General features: G+C 43.9%; 1 protein-coding gene across 2 annotated transcripts in view; it reads left to right on the top strand.

The window, feature by feature from the left end:
• Window positions 1-22,723, top strand: part of PRDM6 (PR/SET domain 6) — a 286,639-nt gene that overhangs the window by 85,791 nt on the left and 178,125 nt on the right. The window contains exons 5-7 of one of the 2 annotated variants that reach the window (XM_019469548.2): window positions 2,304-2,646; window positions 11,109-11,285; window positions 18,859-19,876. In XM_019469548.2, coding sequence (XP_019325093.1) covers window positions 2,304-2,646; window positions 11,109-11,285; window positions 18,859-18,973 — 635 coding nt within the window. In that variant the 3' untranslated portion in view covers window positions 18,974-19,876. Of the gene's footprint in view, window positions 1-2,303; window positions 2,647-11,108; window positions 11,286-18,858; window positions 19,877-22,723 lie in introns of those variants that run through there. The other variant, XM_053907531.1, reaches the window with a different exon arrangement.

The following is a 22,723-nucleotide window of genomic DNA, read 5'->3' as shown; positions in this document are numbered from 1 at the left end:
TGAGCCATCCTGGTGCCTATGTGATTTTAACTTTTTAAAAGCCTCCCCTGTGAGTATAAGGTGCATTCAACTACATAGACTTCTTCCCAGGTCTGTGAATCTCTTTATTTTCCCTTCCCAAGACAGGACGGGCCATGCCGACAGAGTCCTGTACACAGAGCTGTTCCTGTTATTGGATGCGTGTCACTGCTGTGATTGTACAGAACACTGTCTGGGTTGGAAGGTCCTTAGTGGCAGCCCATCATCCCCCATGAGTCTCTGCACATGGTCTCTCCCTGTCCACTCAAGTGCAGAGCCTCCCCGGGTCCACAGTCCACTACCATTTTCTCTTTGTAGTCGAGCACACTTGAGTTTGCATGCTACGTGGGCATCTCAGTGATGGTCTGAGGGAAGGATGAGAGCCCTCACTTCGTATGTGTCCTCCCTTGTGGGCTTGAACCAGTGGCCAAGGGCCATAGGTTACTTCCCACGACCCATCTTTTTGCCTCTCAACCTCTTCAAATTTTTTGGTCTCTAATTTTCTTCTTTGGCCACCCTATGACTTTTTTGTTTAAACTTTTATTTTAATGTTTTTATTTATTTTTGAAGGAGAGAGAGAGACAGAGCATGAGCGGGGGAGGTGCAGAGAGAGAGGGAGACAGAATTCGAAGCAAGCTCCAGGCTCTAAGCTGTCAGCACAGAGACTGATGTGGAGCTCGAAGCCACAAACTGTGAGATCGTGACCTGAGCCGAAGCCGGACGCTCAACCGACTGAGCCACCCAGGCACCCCTCGGCCATCCTGTAACTTTTAATCTCTTTGACCCCTGAAATAACCAGTGTTAATACATTTTATTGCCACAGTACTGACTTAATACAAGAATAATAGTTTGAAAGCATATTCTAATCACCTTTCACCCTGTGGGTTGACCAGCAAGTGCATGATGTGGATTATTAGCACCGTAACAACTTAAAGAAAAACAGATTTCACATGTATTAGGTTTCCTTCCTCAAAAATGTTTCTTACTTTTGCTGCTTTTACCACCATTCCAGTTTACATCCATCTTCCTTCATTCCAGTGTCTTCCCTAAAATAAGAGTAATGGTGGTCGTCGTTGATGGATACTTCCATTATTGCATTTCCGTGTCATGACGGGGTTTAAAGATGAAGCCACTGCTCTTAGGCCTCAACATCTGTGGCGTGGCACTTTCTACATTCTGTGCATTAACTTAATCCGTAGGGTGACCATTTTACATCTTACCAAGGACGCGGCTGTAGATGTCAACGTTCTGTACTTGCCGCTGGTCGCAAGAGTATTAAAGAGCAGTGTGAAAATGGAGGCTGTCTCAACCCCTTAGCCCTGCTGCGGTTACTTTTAGGATTATGACTCCCACTGTCCTCATCTTACAGATGGGGAAGCGGAGGCACAGGGCGATTTTGAATAACTTACAGGAGATGACTAAGCTAATACAAGGCAGAGTCAGGATTCGAATCCAAGTCTTCCCGGTCCCAAACCCGAGTTGCCAGCGCTATGCTGTGTTGCCTTCGACTCTGACCTTAGCTACTGCACCCTGTCTGTAAGTCCACCTGACTCAAACCCTTTTTTCTTGCTATTTCTGTACAGAAACGGTCTGTGTCTGTTTCCTAGACCTGACATATTTATTTATTTATCTGGACTTCAAACAGCCTCTGAGGTTTACCTCCTCTTGCACCCCTTGTTCCCATGGGGTCGAGAACCATGCCGTTTGGTCAGCCTGTCTCCCTCACCATCCTACTAAGGTGCCAGACTATTGTCTCTAGGCATCTTTCACCTCGTTCCCTTCATCTTTCAGCCGGTTTTTCTGGAATGTCTCATGCTGGCAAGGTTCGGTGGAAGGTCTAAAATCCTGAGAGCCCAAATCTGTCTTCTCAGACGTTGCTCGGGGTTGCCTTGTGGGCAGAACCCCCCACCCCCACCCCCCCACCGCCATTCTCTCCCCTCTCTTCTCCTTTTGCTGTTTTTGCCTTCTTGACTCTCTCCAAGCCTAGGGTGCAGTGTGGAGCCTCATTCTGGAGTCTTTATATCTCTACCCGTAAGTGAACTGTGAGGCAAAGATGATGTGTAAACAACCCTGAGCGTATAGTATGTGCTTAATGAAGAGGCACTGAGTGAGATAGGAATTTGTGACATTAGTGCTTTCTTTTCCCCTTCAAGTCAAGTAATTTGGAGTCCAGAAAAACGAATGTTGACAATGGTGATGTAAAGGAATTTTTAGAAGCATGTGTAATGGTGCTTCTTGGAAAGGCTCACGAAACTGATCTTCTGACACTCTTCCTGTTCTCCCAGTAAACGTCCCCTCCACGGTCATGGAGGCCATGTGCAGACAAGACGCCCTGCAGCCTTTCAGCAAGAGCAGCAAACTGCCCCCGGCCGCCCAGCAGCGTTCTGTGGTTTTCCCACAGACGCCGTGCAGCAGGAACTTCTCTCTCCTGGATAAGTCTGGGCCCATGGAGTCAGGATTTAACCAAATCAACGTGAAAAACCAGCGAGTCCTGGCGAGCCCGACCTCCACGAGCCAGCTCCACTCGGAGTTCAGTGACTGGCATCTTTGGAAGTGCGGGCAGTGCTTTAAGACTTTCACGCAGCGGATCCTCTTGCAGATGCACGTGTGCACGCAGAACCCCGACAGGTAACCCCGACTCTTGGCCGCTCCCCTCGTGTTTGCTCAGTGAGACCCACTGCCTGCCTTCCGCCAGGCCCCAGGCGCCTCCCACAGCCGCCCACGACGGGAGGTGTGTGCGCGCGTTCTGGAAGGTCAGAGATGAGTGGCGGGGCCACTGATGGACTTTTTACTGTGTAGCCGGGCTACGGGAACAACAGAGGTCACAGGGAGGGACCTTGCTCTCGCTTTCCAGACAGTTCTGTCCGGGTCTAAACGGGAACAAAGCAGACGGCGCATGTATGAATATCGTAGATGGAAAAATGAGGTCAGGAGCATTAGAATCCTCTCTGTCTTCCTAAGATAATATAGTTGGCTGCCTTGCTTGCTGTCACAGGCATTTCAGGGTTCACCTCCAGTGTGCCGTGGGTATGAACTTAATTAAGTACTAAGAGGTAATGAATTGGAATTTTTTGCTTAGTACTATTTTTCTTCAGAGCGTGCAAACCCATAAATCCTGCAAAGCTGTCAAAAGGAAATACCTACTCTGCTAGTGATGTGGAGGAAAACAGATGCCACTTATTCAATAAACTAATATCCACACAGAAGAAAAATGTTGACCAGATACCTCAGAGTCAAAGTTGGTTTGAAAGTTTGTCAATAAAGAATTTTATGGCCATGAACTGAGGATGAAATTTAGCTGAACAAGTGAATTAAAATTTCAGGTGCTTTGACGAGTGGCACAGTAGATATAATGGAACTATTATTTATGAATCAAAACTCGTTTATTCGACAGTCTTGAGAGCCGGGAGCGCAAAAGACAAAAATCAAAATAATTCAATAAGAAAGGACCGTGCTTTCTCTCCCTTTCACATCCTGTGAAGATGTGATTAAACCCCAAATATCTAAGAATAGCCTGGAAAAGGCACTTTGAATATGAAATGAAATAAAACCTGGAAAATGATTTTTTGGAAGGAAGATATGAGCTTGGAAGCACGTCTTCTGAATTATTTTCTTCGTTTGGCCACTGATTAACCTTAAGCCCCTCTGTTCTCTTTGCCTTATGTTACACCCCTAGCTGTCCCCTCCCAGCTGAGCGGGGTATGACAGCGTGTTGGCGAACCCGGCAGGGACACAGAGGGTGGAGATGTGCTGGGAAGGGGGTGGATGTATTCTAAAATAATAATAAGAACCCCTTTTAGTATGCATATGCACATTTACATGTGTCTTTGTTCTTTATTTGTGCTTTTCTAGAAACCCCTTGCCAAGCATCAAGCATTGCTGTAATTAATTAATGTTGAAATGGTTGCGTTAGGGTTGTTAAGGTAGCTGGGCCTTTCCAGTCTTTCACTTTCCAGGGAGAGATCCCGGTGAAACTGTCATCAGACCTCTGCACGTGTTAGTGCTTTGGGCTTTAGAAGTGACCACAAAAGTTGTGCAAATGTTTTCCTCACTCAGGAAGGGTTTTCTTTGAAAGCTTCTCTGTCTTGCAAGTACGCATGTAGCTTCGAGATGCTTCTCTTCCAAGTTTGCGATGCATTTTAGGAGTTTTGAAGCCTAAAAGAGACGTTAACTTGTGTTACTAGGAGCTTTGCGTTCAGATGTATGGATTCGTTAGTGGCACAGATATGTTGTTATCATAATCACTAAATGTGCAAGGTAAGATGAAATGATAGTTGAAAGTTTCTGGGTCCTGAAACGCCAGGCTTAGCTTTGAGTATGATTTGATTTCATGCTGAATATCACATAAAGCAATAAGAATATGTTTCAGTAAATGGATACTGAAACAGACTATTTTGTCCGACCCCAGTTACACTTGGAAAACCATATGCATATTATGGTTTAAGTCCCTGTGAAGTCTGTCCCATCAAGTAATACTGTCATGATTTGTAAAACATCTATGTAAACTGTCAGAAAAACAGCTGATAAATTCAGCAAACTTAGATACACCAAATACATGTGCAGGAGGGGTTGTTGGGTGAGCGCTAATTTAAAGTCAATTGAGAGTTACTGGCAGAAATCCACATGGCATGAGTTTTCCATTCTGTGCTAGACATGGCTGGGCTTCTTTGACTCATGCCCAGGTGTGGTGTGGCCAGGCCTTCCCAGGTGATGCACAGTGATGGGTGCTTGATATCCAGGTACATAGCCAGGGTGGGATCAGATGACTCAAGCAGCGGGTACTTCTCTCTTCCCTGTCTTTGCTCTCTGTTCAGACATAGTCACCATCATTCACGAATAAGTTGAATTTAAGAATTAGGACTTCAAAAAAATTAGGCCCTTCATAAGCAAAGTAATCAAGTTCGTGGTTTCTTAGTAACGATGAGGCAGTGCTTAAATTACTCCATCATATCCGAATTGATTATTGGAGATACGGGCAAAATTGGGGAAGATACCCACTCACTTTGATGCACTTGTTTTAGGCACCTGATTTGCTTTTTGCCTATAGTACTGGGATGGCTCTTTTCAGTTCTAGAATCTAGAATGCGGTCTTTGCACCAGCAAGTTTGGAAGTAGAAGATACTCTCTATGATTCTTAACCACATGAGTGAATTGGCAAGAAAGAGGAAGAACTCACTTTCAGTATCAAATTTGTGTATGATGGTTGTGAAATTTGGAGCTTTTTCTCTTATTTTCCATGACTTATTTTCAGACTTAGAGCTGCTGAGTGTACATATTTTCTTCAGTTATTGACTCCATAAATCAGCCGGCTTTCCATCTTTGGCAGTTTGTGGCCATTCAGCCGTATACAGTGATAAAGCTTAGAACCTTCCAGTCAGACACCATTTCCCCTCTCTTTGAAAAATGCACACGCTTATATTTTGATAGGAAAATTGTGCTAGAAAACCAGGGGCAAAAAAGACATCGAAGACAAAGTCAGAAGGTAAACAGGTTAGAGTTTCAAACACATCCAAATTTGAAACAGGCCCCAGAATCCGAGGTCCAAAAGATTTTTCACTCAACGGACTGAATATTTGGCCATGAAACCCAACCCATCTGAACCTTCATCAAAAGAGACTTTGTGTGTCTGTATCCGTGAGCTTTTCCATGGGAGAGACCATCAAAAAGTCTCTGCCTTGATATAAAGGAAAAAGACCCAGGGACGCTTAGAGTTGCCAGATCGCCCTTTTTCATGACCACGCTGTTTACACTAAATGCAGAAATAAATTCCATTTGCCCTAGCCAGGTAAGAATTAGCACTCAAGATCAAAACACATCCGTGGGGGTCCTGGAGCCACAGAAGTGTTATTTCTCGATTCTGTTCTGTTAATACTTTGCAAACAGACTCCCAATTCTTGTCTTCCTTTTTCCCAGGCTACTAACTTTTTCTTTGCCCTGAGTGGATTCAAAAGGAAGAAGCTGTTAGCATCTACACACCCCAAGAGTTTATTTAGGAACTTCATAAACACTAGAGGTTTTGCATTAGCTTATGACCTAGGCCAGGGCAGCTGAAATCCCTTTTGCTTGAACCAGGAGTTAGAAATCCCTTTTCTCTTCTGTTTTTCTGCTGCAGAAACCCTCAACAGTCCCACTGGGGGGGCTCCAGAAAGGGGTAAGCAAAGCCTTCAATCTCAGTGGATTATTTTTTGATGAACCTGTCATCTTTTTTTGTCTGCAGAAAGTATCTTTCTAATGCTTATCTTTATGTTGCCTCCTTTTTCTTTTCTCCTTGGGTTTTTTTGTTGTTGTTGTTGTTGTTGTTTTTTTTGTTTTTTTTTCGTGGCACGTTTGCCTTTTAGCCTCCCAGCTGTACCATCAGCTGCTCACATTTGTGTCGTTTTGAGTATCATTGTTTGTAACTGGATGTGGTGGTACCAGAGGGGAAAGTAACCCTAGAAGGTGCTCTTTGGTGGGAGGAGCCTGGAGATGATCCATCACTGTGATCGTTTGTTTTCAGTGTGCCCATGTTCTTGTGTTCCGCTGTCCCCCTGCCCCCAAATGCGAAGCTTCTGTTCTTTTTAGGGTTTCGTGTTCTCCAGGTCCTTTTGGCTCTGTACTTTCACCGCTTTCCTGCAATCTTTTCCTTCTTACATGCAGCTGCATTTTCTTCTCACTCCGCATGGCCAGCAGTGACCTAAGTAGCACTCCCTTTGAAGTTCTGGAGGATGTACACGTGGGAGGACTGGCGTGGGGCAAGGAGAGAACGTGGCCCCAGCTGAACGAGTTTTGTCCTGGAGGCTTTCATGCCATGAAAGAAAAAAATCAAAGGATTAATATTTTAAACCAAACCACACTTAATTTTGTTAAGTGCTTCATCCTTGTTCTTTGTGTACACAAAACCGATTACAGACCCAAAGTAAATGAATTGCACATTTTACTAGGGTAATCTTTGGTGTAGATGCTGCCAGTTACAGAGAATGCCAGGGGATGTACAAAATTTGTCTTTTTGCTTGCTTTCTGTTTAAATGTGTACCAGCATCGATAGATTCTAACTAACTTGACCCAGGCTTTGTCTGGCTTTTAGTTACTTTTTTTGTTGTTAATATTTGTTTATTTTTGGGAGAGCACAGTAGGGGAGGGGCGGAGCGAGGAGGAAGGAGGATTGGAAGCGGACTCTGTGCTGACAGGATGACAGCAGCAAGCCTGATGTGGGGCTCAGACTCTAGAACTGGGAGATCATGACCTGAGCTGAAGTCAAATGGTCAACTACTGAGCCACCCAGGTGCCCCTGGTTTTTAGTTAGTTTGTTACTGCGTATGGGGCACCATACTCTGGTTTTTCATGAGGCTTTGATATTTCTACGTTGAAACTCACGAGGCTATTTAAGTTTGAAGTAATCAAAATGAGGTAAATAGTGTGTCTAGTTCTCAGTCACCCTAATCACATTTCAGGAGCTGAACAGCTCCAGGTGGCTCATGGCTCCCACGTTGGACAGTGTAGATAAAGAACATTTCCACGATCGGACAACAGTGCTAGATGTCTCCAGTAGTTAAAAAAAAAAAAAAAGCCATAAGCTTCTTCTGGTTGTGAAATGTCATCACTTTGTGAGGAATGCTTGTTGCGTATATTTTCAGAATAATGAAATGGTGTCTGTGTATGATGACGTGGGGGGAGAATCAGAGTGCTTTCTTAGAAAGTATATTCACATTTAGCTGTTGAGTCACCTAAGATCCTGGGAAGAGGGGAGCTAAATGCGGTGCTTGATGATGTCAGTCCTTCCATGCTCCTGCCAGTAGGACACATCATCGGGAGAAAGAACTTTGGAGTTGAAATCGATTGGATCTGCAGGTTTAGTACAGGAAGCCTAACCTTGTGGCCGTACCTAGACATGTTTACGAGAATGTTAGTTATCAGAATAAAAAGCAGAGTAACGGCAGTGAATCCTGTGCCCTCAAATCACTTCCGTTGTAAACTGTGAGCCTTAATTCCTCTGGCCAGTTGTTCCAAAGAAGATTCCATAGCAGTGGTCATGTTGTCGAAGGCCTGCCCTTGGACTTGGAGATTTCATTCCGTTTTGAATGTATGCCTACATCCTTAGGGGAAACCCTTTGATGCAGTCAATGTTAAAATTACTTTTGAATCTTTTCCTTTCATTCATACTTTTTTTGTGGGAAATAGTGAAAATCCAGGAAAAGAAGGAATCTTGTCTACTTGCTATATAACTTCCAGACTTTCTGAAGGCTAACTTCCTGTAAATTTCTAGGCTGAGAGAGACAATCTGTTATTATAGTGGCAAGTCGAGTTCACATTTTACTTCTGAACTCTACATAAAGTCAGCTTCTGCAGAGGTGACTGTAAGCATGGGGTATAAAATCTTACTCTTCAGGATATCTGAGAATGAAGGGATATTGCTTTGTTTCTTGAGATCAGTTCAAGTAAGGTTTGGTTCTCCATCTTGGTCCTGGATTTTCTTGTTGCCCTGACTTCTCAACTGTTTACCAAATAAGATTAAATGGGTCGTATTCTAATTAGTATGTATACTCACAAAACCATGGAAGGCTCTCCGTGCAGGGAACTGGCTGGTGCACACAATACAAGATGGAGGTCATGTTGTTGATGCTACGTCTTGGGGGGGCTGTGTCTTGGGACAGATTCTCAGGCTGCACATGTTGGTTGATTGTCTGGAAGCAGGACCAGAGCATGATGGGAGGCTAGAGAGCAGGTAAATCACTATGTCCCTCTTAGCAGAGAGACGAGGAAACCATGAGGAAGTGGACTTACCAAAGTCTCACAGCTGACTCAGGCTAGGGGCTGAAGCAGGACTCCCCGGTGCTGCTTTCCCTGTCGTGCAGACCCTTTCATGAAGTCAAGCTAAATTCCACGAAGTTTTTAAAGTTCTTCCTTAGGCCACTGGACACCTAGCAAATGCCTCTCAGGCCATAGTATTGGGCAAAATGGATGTGTTAGAATTCTCTTTGTCTTTCCTTGGTATTACCTTGATAATAGACTTCAGGATAAGCCCCCCCATGGTCATTTCTGCTCTTCTGTGTGTAAATCTTCGCGATTGTGACTATTAACATAAAAAGGATGGATTGACTCCTGACTATGGGAAATAAATCACCCCAACTTTTGACAGCGGAGTTAGAAAAAAAAAGAAAAGAAAAGATTAATTGGCTTTATTTAGTGGCTTATTGTTTATTGTGATAGCTATTAAAAATAGATAACCAGAGGCTAATAACTGTTAATGGTCCCTTCACTATTAGAAAAATCAATTGTCAGTGGATATAGCATATATTAATAAATTATTTTGTTTATAATCTTCAATAGTTTAAAAAGTTCACTCCTGAGAGAATGATTTCTTGAGGAACACTTTAAGGTTAACGGTTACTATAAAGAACAGACTTGGCAGGCAGACATTTGCATTTACATATCATTTTAATGGCTTTCAAAGCAATATTTAATAATTGTAATAAAGTGCACATGCAATTTATCAAGATTGATAAACTCCTTTACCAAGGATGCTTATATATATTTTTTGAAACTTGTTTGAGAGCAGTTAAATAGATTTCTAAATGTAAGTAATTAAAATTGTATAGTATTGAGTTATTGACCAATCCTGGACTATTAATCAAGCTAAAAAATTCTACAATCAGTGCTCAGCGTGCTGAAGCCTGGTAAAATAATAGTATTTGTGTTCAGTGAGGCAAGTAGCCACAATTAAGCACTTCACTTGACAAATGAGAGGGTACACTTTATTTTGCACTTAATTGAATTGTTTTACATGCTTGCTGGCCATTGTCTCCTCGTCCTTCGTTTTGGTTTCTGGTCTTTGGAGCCTACGCATTTGTGAAAGAGCAATTAAATCTGCTTTTGCCATTGGCTTTCTAAATGCAGCCAGAAACGTCTGGGCCACAAAGCAGGGCTTCGTGAGTGCTGTTAATATTGCTCATGACAGATTATTAATTTTCCTAACAAAAATTTTGATAAATTAGAGTTCCATCAAAGAAGGATGAGAACTAGTTTTGTGAGTGGGGAGAACTCCCCAGGGTTTCTGTCACTCATCGGACTCTGCTTAAGTAAGCAGCAGAACTCTGGTAGAGCAGACAGAAGTCTAATGTCCTTTATGAAAACCCCAAATCGATTTACTTCTCGTGAACTGGAAAGAATGTTCTCTGATAATCTCACTAATTATCAGGTATTTGTCACAACTTCCTTCCATTGGCTTTCCCATCACCGTCCTCCCTCTGCAGACACAGGGACATCCCGTCATTTCTGTGCTGCTCTAAATCGTTGCTTGCCACGGATGAAACTGGAGAGCTAAAGTTTAAGAAGATGACCCACAATGGATAAATATTAGTGTATGTGTATGTGTGTGGGGTGTGTGGCTGTAAAGAGTAAGTACAAGTCAGGACTTTTGTCACAGAGAGACAAATTGGGGTGCACACCGGTGCTGACACACTATCAAATGTCTTCGTTGTAGACCCCAAGGCAGTTACGTATTTATTGAAACACACAAGCAGCTTGCTCACTTCTCTGCATATTTACCTCAGAATGAAGTCCTAACACCCTGCGGTGACCTTGGCATCGAGAGTTTATTTCCCCTGAGGACAGTTGGCCCTCAGTTTTCTGAACCGACAGAGATAGTAACAGCTGCTTTCCCTGCCCCTGAGGATTATTGTAAAGACTAAATTACGTAATTGTTCGTAAAGCACTTTGAAAAGTTAAAAGTGCCACGGAATCATGAGAGACAATTCCGTATCTTCTCTGGTAACGTTCCTGCTTAATCATGCCCGTACTCTCCGTGCTCCCCAGAGCGCCCTAATATTTGCCTTGGGTGGGGATAAAAAACAAGAAAGCGAGGGTTCTTGAACCGGGATGGTTGATACCCGCAAGGAATATTCGTTTGGGAATACTGATGTGTCTCAGAAGCTCCGTGAATTGTGTTCCCAGGGCCACAGGCACGGTCTTGGGGACCCAGCCGCCAAAGCCTTAGGTGCAGTTTTAAAAACAGAGAAAATGTCAGTGGAAAGTTAAGGCCCTTGCCTCGTGACGCTGATTTCCGCCGACTGACACAGACAGTGATGACCAGGCAGTCTCTTTATTTGTTTCAGACCTTACCAGTGTGGTCACTGCTCGCAGTCCTTTTCACAACCATCAGAGCTGAGGAACCACGTGGTCACTCACTCCAGTGACCGGCCCTTCAAGTGCGGCTACTGCGGTCGTGCCTTCGCCGGGGCCACCACCCTCAACAACCACATCCGAACCCACACTGGAGAAAAGCCCTTCAAGTGAGTAGAGCCTGACCCTTCACCCCCCCTTTCCTCCTAGCCTTCTCCAAGAGCCAGCAGACCAGCTGGCACAGTGCCGCTCGGCTCAGCCAGCGGGTGGAGAAGGTTTTGGAAGGTGAGCATCCAGGCTCCAAGAGGACTTCCTTGTTTGGTGGTTGGCATTAAAAGAACGATGTCCGGAAGCCTATACCCTGATCCTGGCTCAAGCTGTGCGGCCATGGACACAAGATGATCTTTCTGGGTCTGTTTCCTCATCAGTAAAATAAAGGAGAAGGAGTAGGTCATTTTAAGATTCTAGTTCCTAGGGGAGCCTGGGTGGCTCAGTGGGTTGAGCGTCCGACTTCATCTCAGGCCATGATCATGCGGTTCATGGGTTTGAGCCCTGCGTCTGGCTCTGTGCTGACAGCCCAGAGCCTGGAGCCTTTTCAGATTCTGTGTCTTTCTCTCTTTCTCTCTGCCCCTCCCCCGCTCACACTCTGTCTCTCTTTCTCTCAAAAATAAACATTAAAAAAAAAGAGATTCTAGTTCCTGAGGGTCTGTGCTTCTAGAATTTAAGCGGAGAGCCCCTACAGTGTCCTCTTTTGGCCACCAGCAAGTTTATGACCGTGGGTGAGGTGACCCCAGTTTAGGACATTTAAATAGTGATCTCTTGGGGAACTTGAACGTTTTAGGATTCTGGTGAACTATTTCCTCCTCTTCCCCATCTGTTAAAGTGGTTTGACTCCATGACAGTGGCCAACCTGTGGCCTTTCCAGTGTGTTCTTTGGATCGTAGAATTACGATATTGGTGAAACAAAACAAAACAGAACCACATACTGGGCATGTCTGAATTCTTGAGGATTCAGGCAATGTGGGAAGAGGTGAGAATGAATTCCGAGGGCTTTGGCAAGGTAAGAGCATCTGAGTGAAAGACTGTTTCTAGATACGGCACAGTCATGAAAACAGTGGACATCTGAATCATGCGAGGTGAGCTGTTGGTTCACTCACTCGTTCAGTCGTTCATTTATCCATGTACGTATTCATTCATTCAGCACATACCTACTGAACATCTTCTTTTGTACTAGGCACCCACCTAGTCGCGGAAGATACAAAGGTGAATGCATCTCCACTTCCCAGTCTTTGAAGACCACATAATTTATGGGGGTAAAAATTTAGGGTAAAGAGTGCAAAAGTGAAGAGCAGGAAAATAATATATATATATATATAGTGCCACAGGATAGCACAGAAATGGAGGATTCAATGCTGTCTGGGAGAGATGATGTTGAAGATACGTCTTGAAGGATGAATAGGAGTTTTCCAGATAGACAAAGGAAAGAGGTATTTGTGGCAGCCCAAGTAGGTGGAAAGGCTTGGGAGTGTGGACTAGCACATTGGACTTGGTCTGGTCAGTTGTCTCTAAGCAACTTCTCCTGTCTTTGTGATGAACTCTGCTGTTCATCCCTCTCTGTCTCTACTCATTTGCCGTACTGGCTTTCGGTGGTTAAGAAGGAAGATTAAAAGGACTTAGACGTACAGCCTATTCATTTTCTTTAGGACAAGTTCAAGCCAGAAGAGAAATAATTGAGGCAATAAGAGATGAATCTTGCTCAATCTCAGCCAAGGAGTCTTGTAGGCTCTTATTACCCATAATTTTCCGTTTGGACCTATTGGCATGGGATGTCATTGCCATGGTGCTCAACCCGAGGCTGAGCTTGTCTCAGGGTGGCAGAGTCCTGCTGGCCCGGGTCCTGCCTGCCTTGGTGTCTGCCATCGGAGGGAGGACTCATCAAAGAGGGTCATCTTTGCTTACCTCCCATGAATTAGTTACTTTTATTCATCATCCTTAACTCGTTTTCATCCTGGTTTAATTTATGATATATATTGGTAGTAAAAATAGTTTTAATTGTTGTCTGTGTACATAGGTGTAGCTTGTTGACTGTGCAAAAGCATCTGGCTAAGGGGGATAGGAAGAGATCTGAAGTCAAGCCTGCATTGCCACGGCCAAGCTGGACCCTCTAGGGCTGTGATCACCCAAATGGACCTCTTTTCTTCTAATCTCCCCTCAGGGCCGGTGGTTAGCACAGGTTCTAGAGTTTGGTGTACTCTTTCCTTGCCCTCAGTCCTGACCCCTCAGAGGGTTAGCACATTCTGGCTTCATCACTGCCCTGGATGTGGAAGATGACGGCAGCACGTTTCCAGGGCCTTTGAGCAAGAGAGCTTTGCAAAAGCAAAGACGTAGGATTGACGATCCTTCCGGCCCCTTACATTAGAGAGGGCAGCCGGACAGACATGGTGCCAGGAATCAGATTGATTTTTATCTTGTTGCTGTGTAAATAGGTTTTAGTAATTAATTGAAGAGGTTTCAGGGTCAAAATGCGAAATAGATTTCTATTAATGTTAAGGTGTTACTTATGTGTAACCTCGTTGACTCCAACTCAATTTTTTTTTTCTCTAACATCCTGTTTTTGTCATGTTTCCAATAGCGTTGCCATTTTAACTTACTTTGAATTCATCAGGTTAATATTTGAGAGGCTTTAATAATTGTATCATTTACCTTTCCAAGAGTGTGTTTTTGTGACCATCATGTAATTCCATCTGGAAAGCGAATTAAGAAAAGCATGAGAATTGGTTGGATTAGATTCTCTGTGTGTTTTAGTTCATTCTGCCTTTACTCTTATTGGGATGATAGCTACATGCTATATGTATGGTTGGGTAGTTTTTGTTTTTTTTTTTTGTGTGTGTGTGTGTGTGTGTGTGTGTGTGTGTGTGTGTTTAGTTTATCAAATATATATTCCCAGGGGAGAACTGAGTGTATGCTGTTTTTAATAGTGCAAGACTTAAACATCTTCTAGGAAATGGAAAACTAAATCCTTCAGTGTATACAATCAGATCGTTCTGGATTGAACTATCCCAAGGGAGTTTTGGGAAGCTTCTCACCATTGCCCACAGATATCCATCCCACGGACATTTGTAAATATTATGAAGATACTCTTTTACAAGCTCATAAAACAAACATTCAAAAAAACCTTTGTTGCAGATTAGTCAATAAAAACGGATTTCACCTCAACAGTTAATTTTACTACTTCACCTAATGGGTATTGGCTTAAACAACGTTACAAAGAAAGAAAAGAACCTCGTAAAGCTGCAGAATCCTAAACTGTATGCCTTGAGCAACTTGCACCTAGATGCCTCCAGTGGCTCAGTCTCCAAATTGTCCCACCCGCCCAGGGCCCCAGAGGCTTTCACAGAATTTTCAGGAGCCTGCCATGACAGGGGAGAGCCCTTTCCAAGTTCTGAAATCTGCTAGGATGTGGGTTTAGGCAGATCAAGATTATTGCTGTCCAAAGAAGGCTGGAGAAGATATGGCGTTAAGAGATCAGAGTCTCAGTGTAGGATTTGCCTTGAAATCTGATTGGCTGAGAGCCCACTGAAATACTCCACCCCTCAAGCTGCAGGTAGATCGTGGGCCTGTTGGCAGCCAACTTGGGTATCTACTTAGAACTTCTAAAGTCAAAGAGCCCATAGGAAAAAAATACCTATCAAAGGAGCATGATGAAGGTCTTGGCTTTCAGTTTGTACAGTGACACTGGAAGTCATGGACAGTAAGGAGCAAAAGCAAGACATCATTTCATTTAACAGCATTTGCCAAGCTCTTTAGTGAAAAGAGGAAAGAAGGAAGGAAGTGAATTGGCATCTAAAACTTCTTTGTAGTAAGGACTCCTTTTTCCTTCTCTCTTACTAAACATTAACCATAATCTCTGAAGATTTTAGGGGGGCGGGGCTGGTTGGCTCTGCCTGGAGGACCCCATGTGAACTGCTTGGTGCCCAGCTTTGGAGTCTGGGAAGACCAAAACTTCCCACAGGAAAGGTTCTTCTGTTCATGTCTGTTAGAAGCAGGGGAAAAATACTCATCCGTACGTTTTTGCCTCAAGGAAAGCCAGATTGGCTCAGTATATACATTAAAAAAAAAAAAAAAAAAAAAAAGGATATTCCAAAGATCATCTAATATTTTAACAAGATTCATGCAGCAGAGCAAATAAAAAGAGCACATCAGTAAAGATGCATTGAGCCCATCGTATGTACAAGCCCTGTGCAGTTCGGTCCAATCCAAGAAGCGTTTGGTGACAGTCTGTAGAGGCACGAAAGAGAGCTTCTTGGAGCTTCCATTCCGTGTAACAGAACTTGACCTCATTTTGGCCTCTGTCAGTGTCAGGTGGCCATGGCTAGGCTCCCTGTACCTGTAATCCAGTCACCTATCAGATTAAGTAAAGAATGATTTCCGATCTAAAAGGAAATCAGATATAACTAAGATACCCATATTCATAGAAAATTGGGGGTTTCTCTGTGCTGGAATATTTGGATGACTTTCCACATCATCGTTGGAGCAGTGTTCCTTCCGTGGCTGTGACATCCGCCTAGTGAGGAAGACGTGTGGGCAAGAGCATTTCTTTGCTCCCAGCTCATTACCCCCATCGTGCTTTGCTCCTTTTTCTGCTGCACTCGATGAAGTCCAGGGTTAAAGGTACCCAGTCTCCCATCTGTGATATAGTTCAGGGTTAATTACATGCCAACACGGATGAAGTCTGGCTTTGACTTGCCAGAACCCAGGTATTTACATGGAGTCCTTCTGATGAGTTTCATTAAACTATGAAAATAACTTGTGAATGGATTTTTTCTAAAATTAAAGGTGATGAATATAAAATGGAGGCTCATTCCTTATTTGAAAGATTATTTTTGTATCTGATTGTCTTCATTTCCTCATTTGGTAAGGAACCAACCCACACAGATACACATATCTGCATGTATTTTCATTCACACTTGGAGCAGATGGCAGTAGAGATGATTTATTTTATTTTATTTTGTTTTATTTTACTTTATTTTGTTTTACTTTTATTTTATTTTATTTCATTTTGCTTTATTTTCTTTTAGAGAGAGCGTATGTTCAAGCTGGGAAGGGGGGCGGGGAGAGAGAATCTCAAGCAGGCTCCATGCTTAGCACAGAGCCTGACTTAGGGCTCAATCTCACAACCCTGGCATCATGACCTAAGCCGAAATCAAGAGTCAGATGCTCAACTGACTAAGGCACCCAGGTGCCCCAAGATGATTTCTCAGTGAGGATCTTGGGAGTCCTATAGACAGACTTAGTAGATTTTCTTTTACAACAAGTTATTTCGAGAGAGTAAGTATCTAGGAGGCCAGTTAGGCACACGCTTGAGAGTAATGTAATTCTCCTCTTAATGTTTCCGTCCAGTCTGGATATTTAATTATTACGTATAGATGTACACTTGTGCCTTATATGAAGCACTAACCTTCTCACTTGTGAATTCTTTATCTTCTCATATACAGGGTTAGAGATGCAGAAGTGTGACCCAGGTACACGGTCTTTCCTTGTAATTTTCAAACAGTTTTCTTTGAAATGGATTCTGAAGCTTCAGAATTTTTTTTTAAACAGGAATATAATAATTTGAAAGTTGGTCAGCCGTGAAAGGTAGTATATTCTGACACGCTGATCCAGTAACTGATCGGTTCGCTAATAAACGATCAGCAATGCGATAACATGTCACCAGCCCTTCGGGAGCCCCACAGAGAGGATGAGCTAACCGTGGACGCTAATGAATACACCAAAAATCATTAGCTGATCAATACTTCTGAGTTATTTTCATTGAGCTGATAGGTCTGATACATTAAAGCTGACATTATACATTTGTCAAGATCACAGTGCAGTTTTTAACAGTGGAACGGGCTGCTAAAAATATTCCCTGGAAGACAATCAAAGAAACACAACTTCTTCACCCTGACACATTCAGATGGAACGGGAGCCCTGAAAAATCCAAGCGTGATGGTCAAGTCCCAGGCTCCCAGCATTAAAAAATATACAAGAATCCCCAAAGTGGATGGATATGTTTTGTTTTGTTTTGTTTTATTTATTTATTTATTTATTTATTTATTTATTTATTTATTTATTGTAATTATCTCTGTGGCTAGATACTTTGTATATAATGTACTAATAAAAAGAAGAGAGGACTGTCCCCCAGATAATGGGGCACATGGCATATGATGGAGCAGTGAGGGCTTTGTCTTGAGAGCTTTGCCACAATCCAGTCATGCAGGGACCTGAGACCAGTGACTACATTAGTTAAGAGAGGGACAGCAGTCAGGGTGCCTGGGTGGCTCAGTCAGTTGAGCGTCCCACTTCTGCCAAGGTCATGATCTCACGGTTCGTGGGTTCAAGCCCGACTTCAGGCTCTGTGCTGACAGCTCAGCGCCTGCAGCCTGCTTGGGATTCTGTGCCTCCCTCTCTCTCTGCCCCTCCCCCGCTCGCACTCTGTCCCTCTGTCTCAAAAATAAGCATTAAAGAATTTAGAAAGAGAAGGAGGGACAACTGTCTGCGACTCTTCTGAACAGACTTTCCTTCAAATGATTGAGAAGAAGACACTGAGGGGATGGCTGTGGTAGCCGCTGTGCCCTAATGGGTGCTCGGCCAGTGCTCCAGGCAGCCCGTGCATGCAGAGTGGTGACAGGAAATCACTGTCTATGCCCAGCTTGCTGCTAGAGTTTGCGTGTGTGTATAGTCATAGACCCCAGCCAGGAATAGCAACCACCACAGAGAAACTAGAGACCATCATTGTGTGTGTGTGTGTGTGTGTGTGTGTGTGTGTGTGTGTGTGTGTGTGTGTGAGAGAGAGAGAGAGAGAGAGAGAGAGAGAGAGAGAGAGAGAGAGAGGTTTATATAGATTGAGTGGCCATCAAGGTAGTCAGTGTGTTGCATAGGAGGTGGGTTGAGCTCAGGGTCTCTAGGTTACGATCTACTTTTAAAACTATTTTATTTTATTTTTTAACATTAAAGCCAGGAGTTACTCTTGGAGCAGGATGCCACTTTGCTCCTCATCAGACACACTGACTCCTCACTATGGCCCATAGTTACCTTCTTTCTACTGTACCTTCTAGAGGGCTGAGCCTCTTGAGCCACACAAACACGGGTCGATCCTGAATTTTTCTGTCTCCCATCCCACCCGCAAACATTCTTCTTGCCCTGAGTTTGCTCGCACTGTGATACTTCTGCACAGAAACAACCACCCACACCCACCCCCTGCGGTCGCCGCAGACTAATGTAGTGCTTCCTCCACACCCCATGTTCGGAGGTGACACGGGATCTTTGGCTGCTACGCCGAGGGGAGTAGAATCCCCGATTTTAAATTAGCAGCAGGTGAAATTCTATTTGTCATCAATTTCTCTTTGGGGTTACGGAGCAGAAAACTGCAGACAAGCTGCTGCTTTGATGGCTCACTCCTAAAAATCTCTTTTTGTTCTTTATCTATTTGAACTGACAGTGATCAGAGCTGCAGCAGGACAGGGCTCTCTGGAGAAATCACCTTCCCCCTGCCTATTGACAGATCCCTCTGTTCTGCATCAGACGGGCTTTGTCCCGTCCCGGGCATCCAGGCCTTGGAAGGAGCCACCAATTAAACCTCTTGAGCCGGTAAAATCTGAAGCCACTTTGGAGTGTCTGTTCTCATTAGGCAGGATGAGAGGAAGCCCATCACCCTGCAGGCCCCCGCTCCCCGGTCTCAATTTTCTCTCTTGCCTCCACCAGGTGCGAGAGGTGTGAACGGAGCTTCACGCAGGCCACGCAGCTGAGCCGGCACCAGCGGATGCCCAATGAGTGCAAGCCAATAACTGAGAGCCCAGAATCAATTGAAGTGGATTAACTGATTGACTGGTTGGAATTAAACTGCAAGCAAAGTCATGATTAAATGTCATGGACACTTAAGCAAAACCAAAGATTTCCTCTGAGCAACTTTCAATCAGTCCCAGAAAACCAAAAGCAGTAATAAAATAAGTAAGATGTTAAAGAGATATTGATCCTGGCGTGGAAGTCAGACCAGGAAAGAGATTATTTATTTATGACTAGGGATGAGACTTGTTTCAGTGGACCACAACCTGGGACGGTTCACGTTTCCGGTCCTCCCATGTATTTGCTTTGTTTCTAAAAAGCTTTTTTAAACTGTAATTTAATACCAAAGGGAGGAATCGTGTGGGTTCTTCGGCTCACACTTGTGACTAAGAATGCACAGGGACTTCTTTCTCGTTGCACCTTTTTTTTTTTTTTTTTTTTTTTTTAGTAGCATGATTCAAGGGGACCCACATTGTACAGCCCTCCTTCCTGCCGTTGGGGTTTGCGTGGCCCGATTTGGCCACCCCAGCAGGACCGCACAACCAGAAGCCAGAGCCTCCGCTAACTCATTGCCACCGTCAGCCCCGCGGGTGGCCCGTGTCTATGTTTTCCACGCTTGTTTCCAAGGCCCTTTTTACGCCACTCCTTCCGTCCATCCGTCCAGCCGGCAGCCTGACCTTGAGGCAGAGGAGCCTTGAAAAGGAAGAAAACGGTTCGGTTTCAAGATTGAAGGGGGAAAAAAAAAAGTGGGGAACTTACTTTGTCTTGTCAAGATCTCAGAAACATTTAAAATGTACAGAGCTTCATAATACAGTATATCGTTCCGAAGCAGCTAGTGGAGAAGATTTTGTTTTCAATAACATTTTAGCTTAAAAAAAAAAAAAACCCACAAAAACAAAAAATAAAGTTCTTCGGTACGAAGCCGAAACATAAGGTATTAGGCTTCCAGGAATTTTTTTCATTGTGTCTATGAAAGTGTTGAATACGTGAGCAGAAAGGGTGCCCGGCCCCATTGTCAGCGCCCTCCGAGGTAGTTTTGTCTTCTTTCCTCCAGTAGAGGAAGCCCGGGAGACCCCTTTCCTCACTCCTGAGTGTCAGGGGAGCGTTGCTGCAAAAATAAGGGAAAATAGCCCAGACCAGGAAGCAGTGAGTAGAGGAACTGGGGACAGGGTTGTGATTAGAACAGACCGCACAAGAACAGCTTTTTTTATCAGTTGGAATTACCTGTTCATCTCCTCTGGCCCTTGATAATACTCTTCTCTCATCGTTAATCTGTTGGAAGAGCAAAGATGGTGTACATAATTTCACCCCCCCTTGATTGAGCACAAGGGAAGTGAGTGAACTTGAGCTAGCCTTTTGGCAGTTCGACAGTGGTGCCTGGTCACATTGGGTCCACATCCCGCGAAACGATCCTCTCTCAGGAAGAGCGGGTGGCCACTGTACTCGTGTCCGTGAGCTCCCAGCCTCGTGGTGGAGCCCAAGTCTGCCTTGTAGGTTTCTCGATCGCGTGGTAGCAGGACACAGCCTTTTGAGGAACTCTTTGTCTCTTAGCCCTCCCCCGGTCTTCCCTTAACAAAAACACGAGACACGGAACTGGCTGCCGGAAGGCAAGGGTGCCCTTGTGTGGTGCACCTGATTCTGTCCTCATGGATTTGCTTCTCAGAAAATCTTCCTTTACTTTCAATTTTGCCTCCCCGCCCCTTAGCACCCAACTGCCACATTTAAAATGGGTGTGGAACAGGGCCTCATTGTGTTTGCAATTTATCTATACATACATGGTTAAAAAACCAAACTGAATCGAGTCAATTTGAAGATCTGATTGGCTTTATTAAAGGATTCATGAACTGGACTGTGTCCCATCTGGCGAGCAGAGAGATGCTTCCAGGATTTGGACTAAGTAGGAAGTTTTTATAGGAAGAAAGGAGGGGGAGGAAGTTATCAGCAAAAGAAAAGGAAGGGTTCTTACAGGTCATGACATCTTTTTTTTCAGGGGGAAGGGAACTGGCAGGATTTTTACCATGTAGGTTAATTCGCTGGTCAGGAAATTTCAGACTGACTCATAAAAGGTCACATTCGTGGGTTAGGTTGAAACTGTAGTTAAATCGTGGTTGACTCTTGTGCCGGTGCAAATGACTCCATTTCAGGCTTGTTAGTTGTCTTTTTAACAATATATTTATGTCTCAAAATAATCTCTAAGATTGTGGGCTCCAAAGAGGAATTTGAGCAATCCTGATCTCCATTGTCAGATATGACCTAGAATGTTCTCTTGGTTCTTTTTGGCTTTTTGTCGAGCAACTTGTAAGCATCCTGTGCTGCCCTGTAAGTTTTGCTGATGAAAAGTATTCCTTCTGGTAGATAGGAATGTGTTTTGTCTCGTAGTTCCTTGTCTTAATTGATGGAGGCATTTGCCAAAACTGCGTGCCATTGGGCACGGTGGAAAGAACATGGAGCCTTAGTAACCTAAAACCTCTAAGAACACGTCAGATTGGCTGTACAGAGGAGGAAGCTGTTCCATTTATTAAAGATGAAGCATTTGGCTGTACATTTTGAACGTGATGCGAAGGGACTCACCTGTATGTCCCCAACGATTTTTTTCCCTGAGAAATATCGCTCTGTCATTTACTGCATTTCACAATGAAACACACATGTGCTCTACTCAGTTCCCAGGACCTCCGCATGCAAGATGGAGAAAAGTTCACTCCTCCCTTGTCTGCCATGGGAAGTTTCTCCTTTTTTTTTTAAAAAAAAAAACAAAAAACATTTATTTATTATTTAGAGTCAGAGCATGATCATGGGAGGGGCAGAGAAAGGAGGAGACACAGAATCCAAACGAGGCTCCAGGCTCCAAGCTGTCAGCATAGAGCCCAATGTGGGGCTTGAACTCACAAACTGTGAGATCATGACCTGAGCCCAAGTCGGTTGCTTAACTGACTGAGCTGTCCAGGCACCCCTGCCACGGGAAGTTTCCATAACTGTGGTCTCTGCCACTCTCAGGGTTTTCCTAGCTGACCCCAAAGTCCCACTTCATATGGCAATAACCTTTTTAAACCAGAAGATTCTTCTAGCTTTCTGCTCCATTGAAGCCTCTTTTTCTCCTTTATTGGAAAGGGAGACGTTTGGCATGTCTTTTCCACCCAACTTGGTCAGAAAGATTTTCTCTTTAACAAATAGAAAATCGAGGACAGCCCTAATGTTCACATTGCTGAGCCGTCCTCAGTTTCTAGCGGACTAGCCCAGGCTGTCTGTTCGTAAGACAGGCCTCCACCTGTAAATTGACTTGAAGTCCTGAAGCAGGTCCAGACATTATTTGGGTTATAAATGCTTTTAATTGAGGTATGTGCCACGGAGGGGATTTCTCCCTAATATCTCCCAGCTATTGCTTGAGCGTTTGTACTTAAAAATGATAGATACTCAGGACACTGCAAATGGGTGGCAGAAACTGCCGTCATAAATTTTGCCAGTTTCTCTTCTTAGCAACTTCCTAATTCATTACAGTGTAAAGAGCATAAAAGCTCAGAATCGCTGGGACAGGAGAGGCTGTCCGCCGAAGCGGTATTTGCCTCCTTAAGCTTTCCATGATTACCCTCTTCTATCATTGGGGAACACTTTTTATTTCCAGAATAAGATGTACTATCTTCGCATATGCTCATTTGTCTAGCTAAGAGCCTAAGCCAAGGGGAAATGCCAGGTGGGGCTGCAAAAGTAACATTTCTAGAAAAATCTCAGTAACTGGAGGTAAAGTCACATATTTTCCCCAGGAAATGTGCATGATTTTTTTTTTAAA

The sequence above is a fragment of the Panthera pardus genome, unplaced genomic scaffold, assembly GCF_024362965.1.
Source record: "Panthera pardus isolate Hobbes unplaced genomic scaffold, ASM2436296v1 HiC_scaffold_2, whole genome shotgun sequence".
Lineage (NCBI taxonomy): Eukaryota > Metazoa > Chordata > Mammalia > Carnivora > Felidae > Panthera > Panthera pardus.
This window is presented reverse-complemented; position numbering and strand designations above follow the sequence as displayed.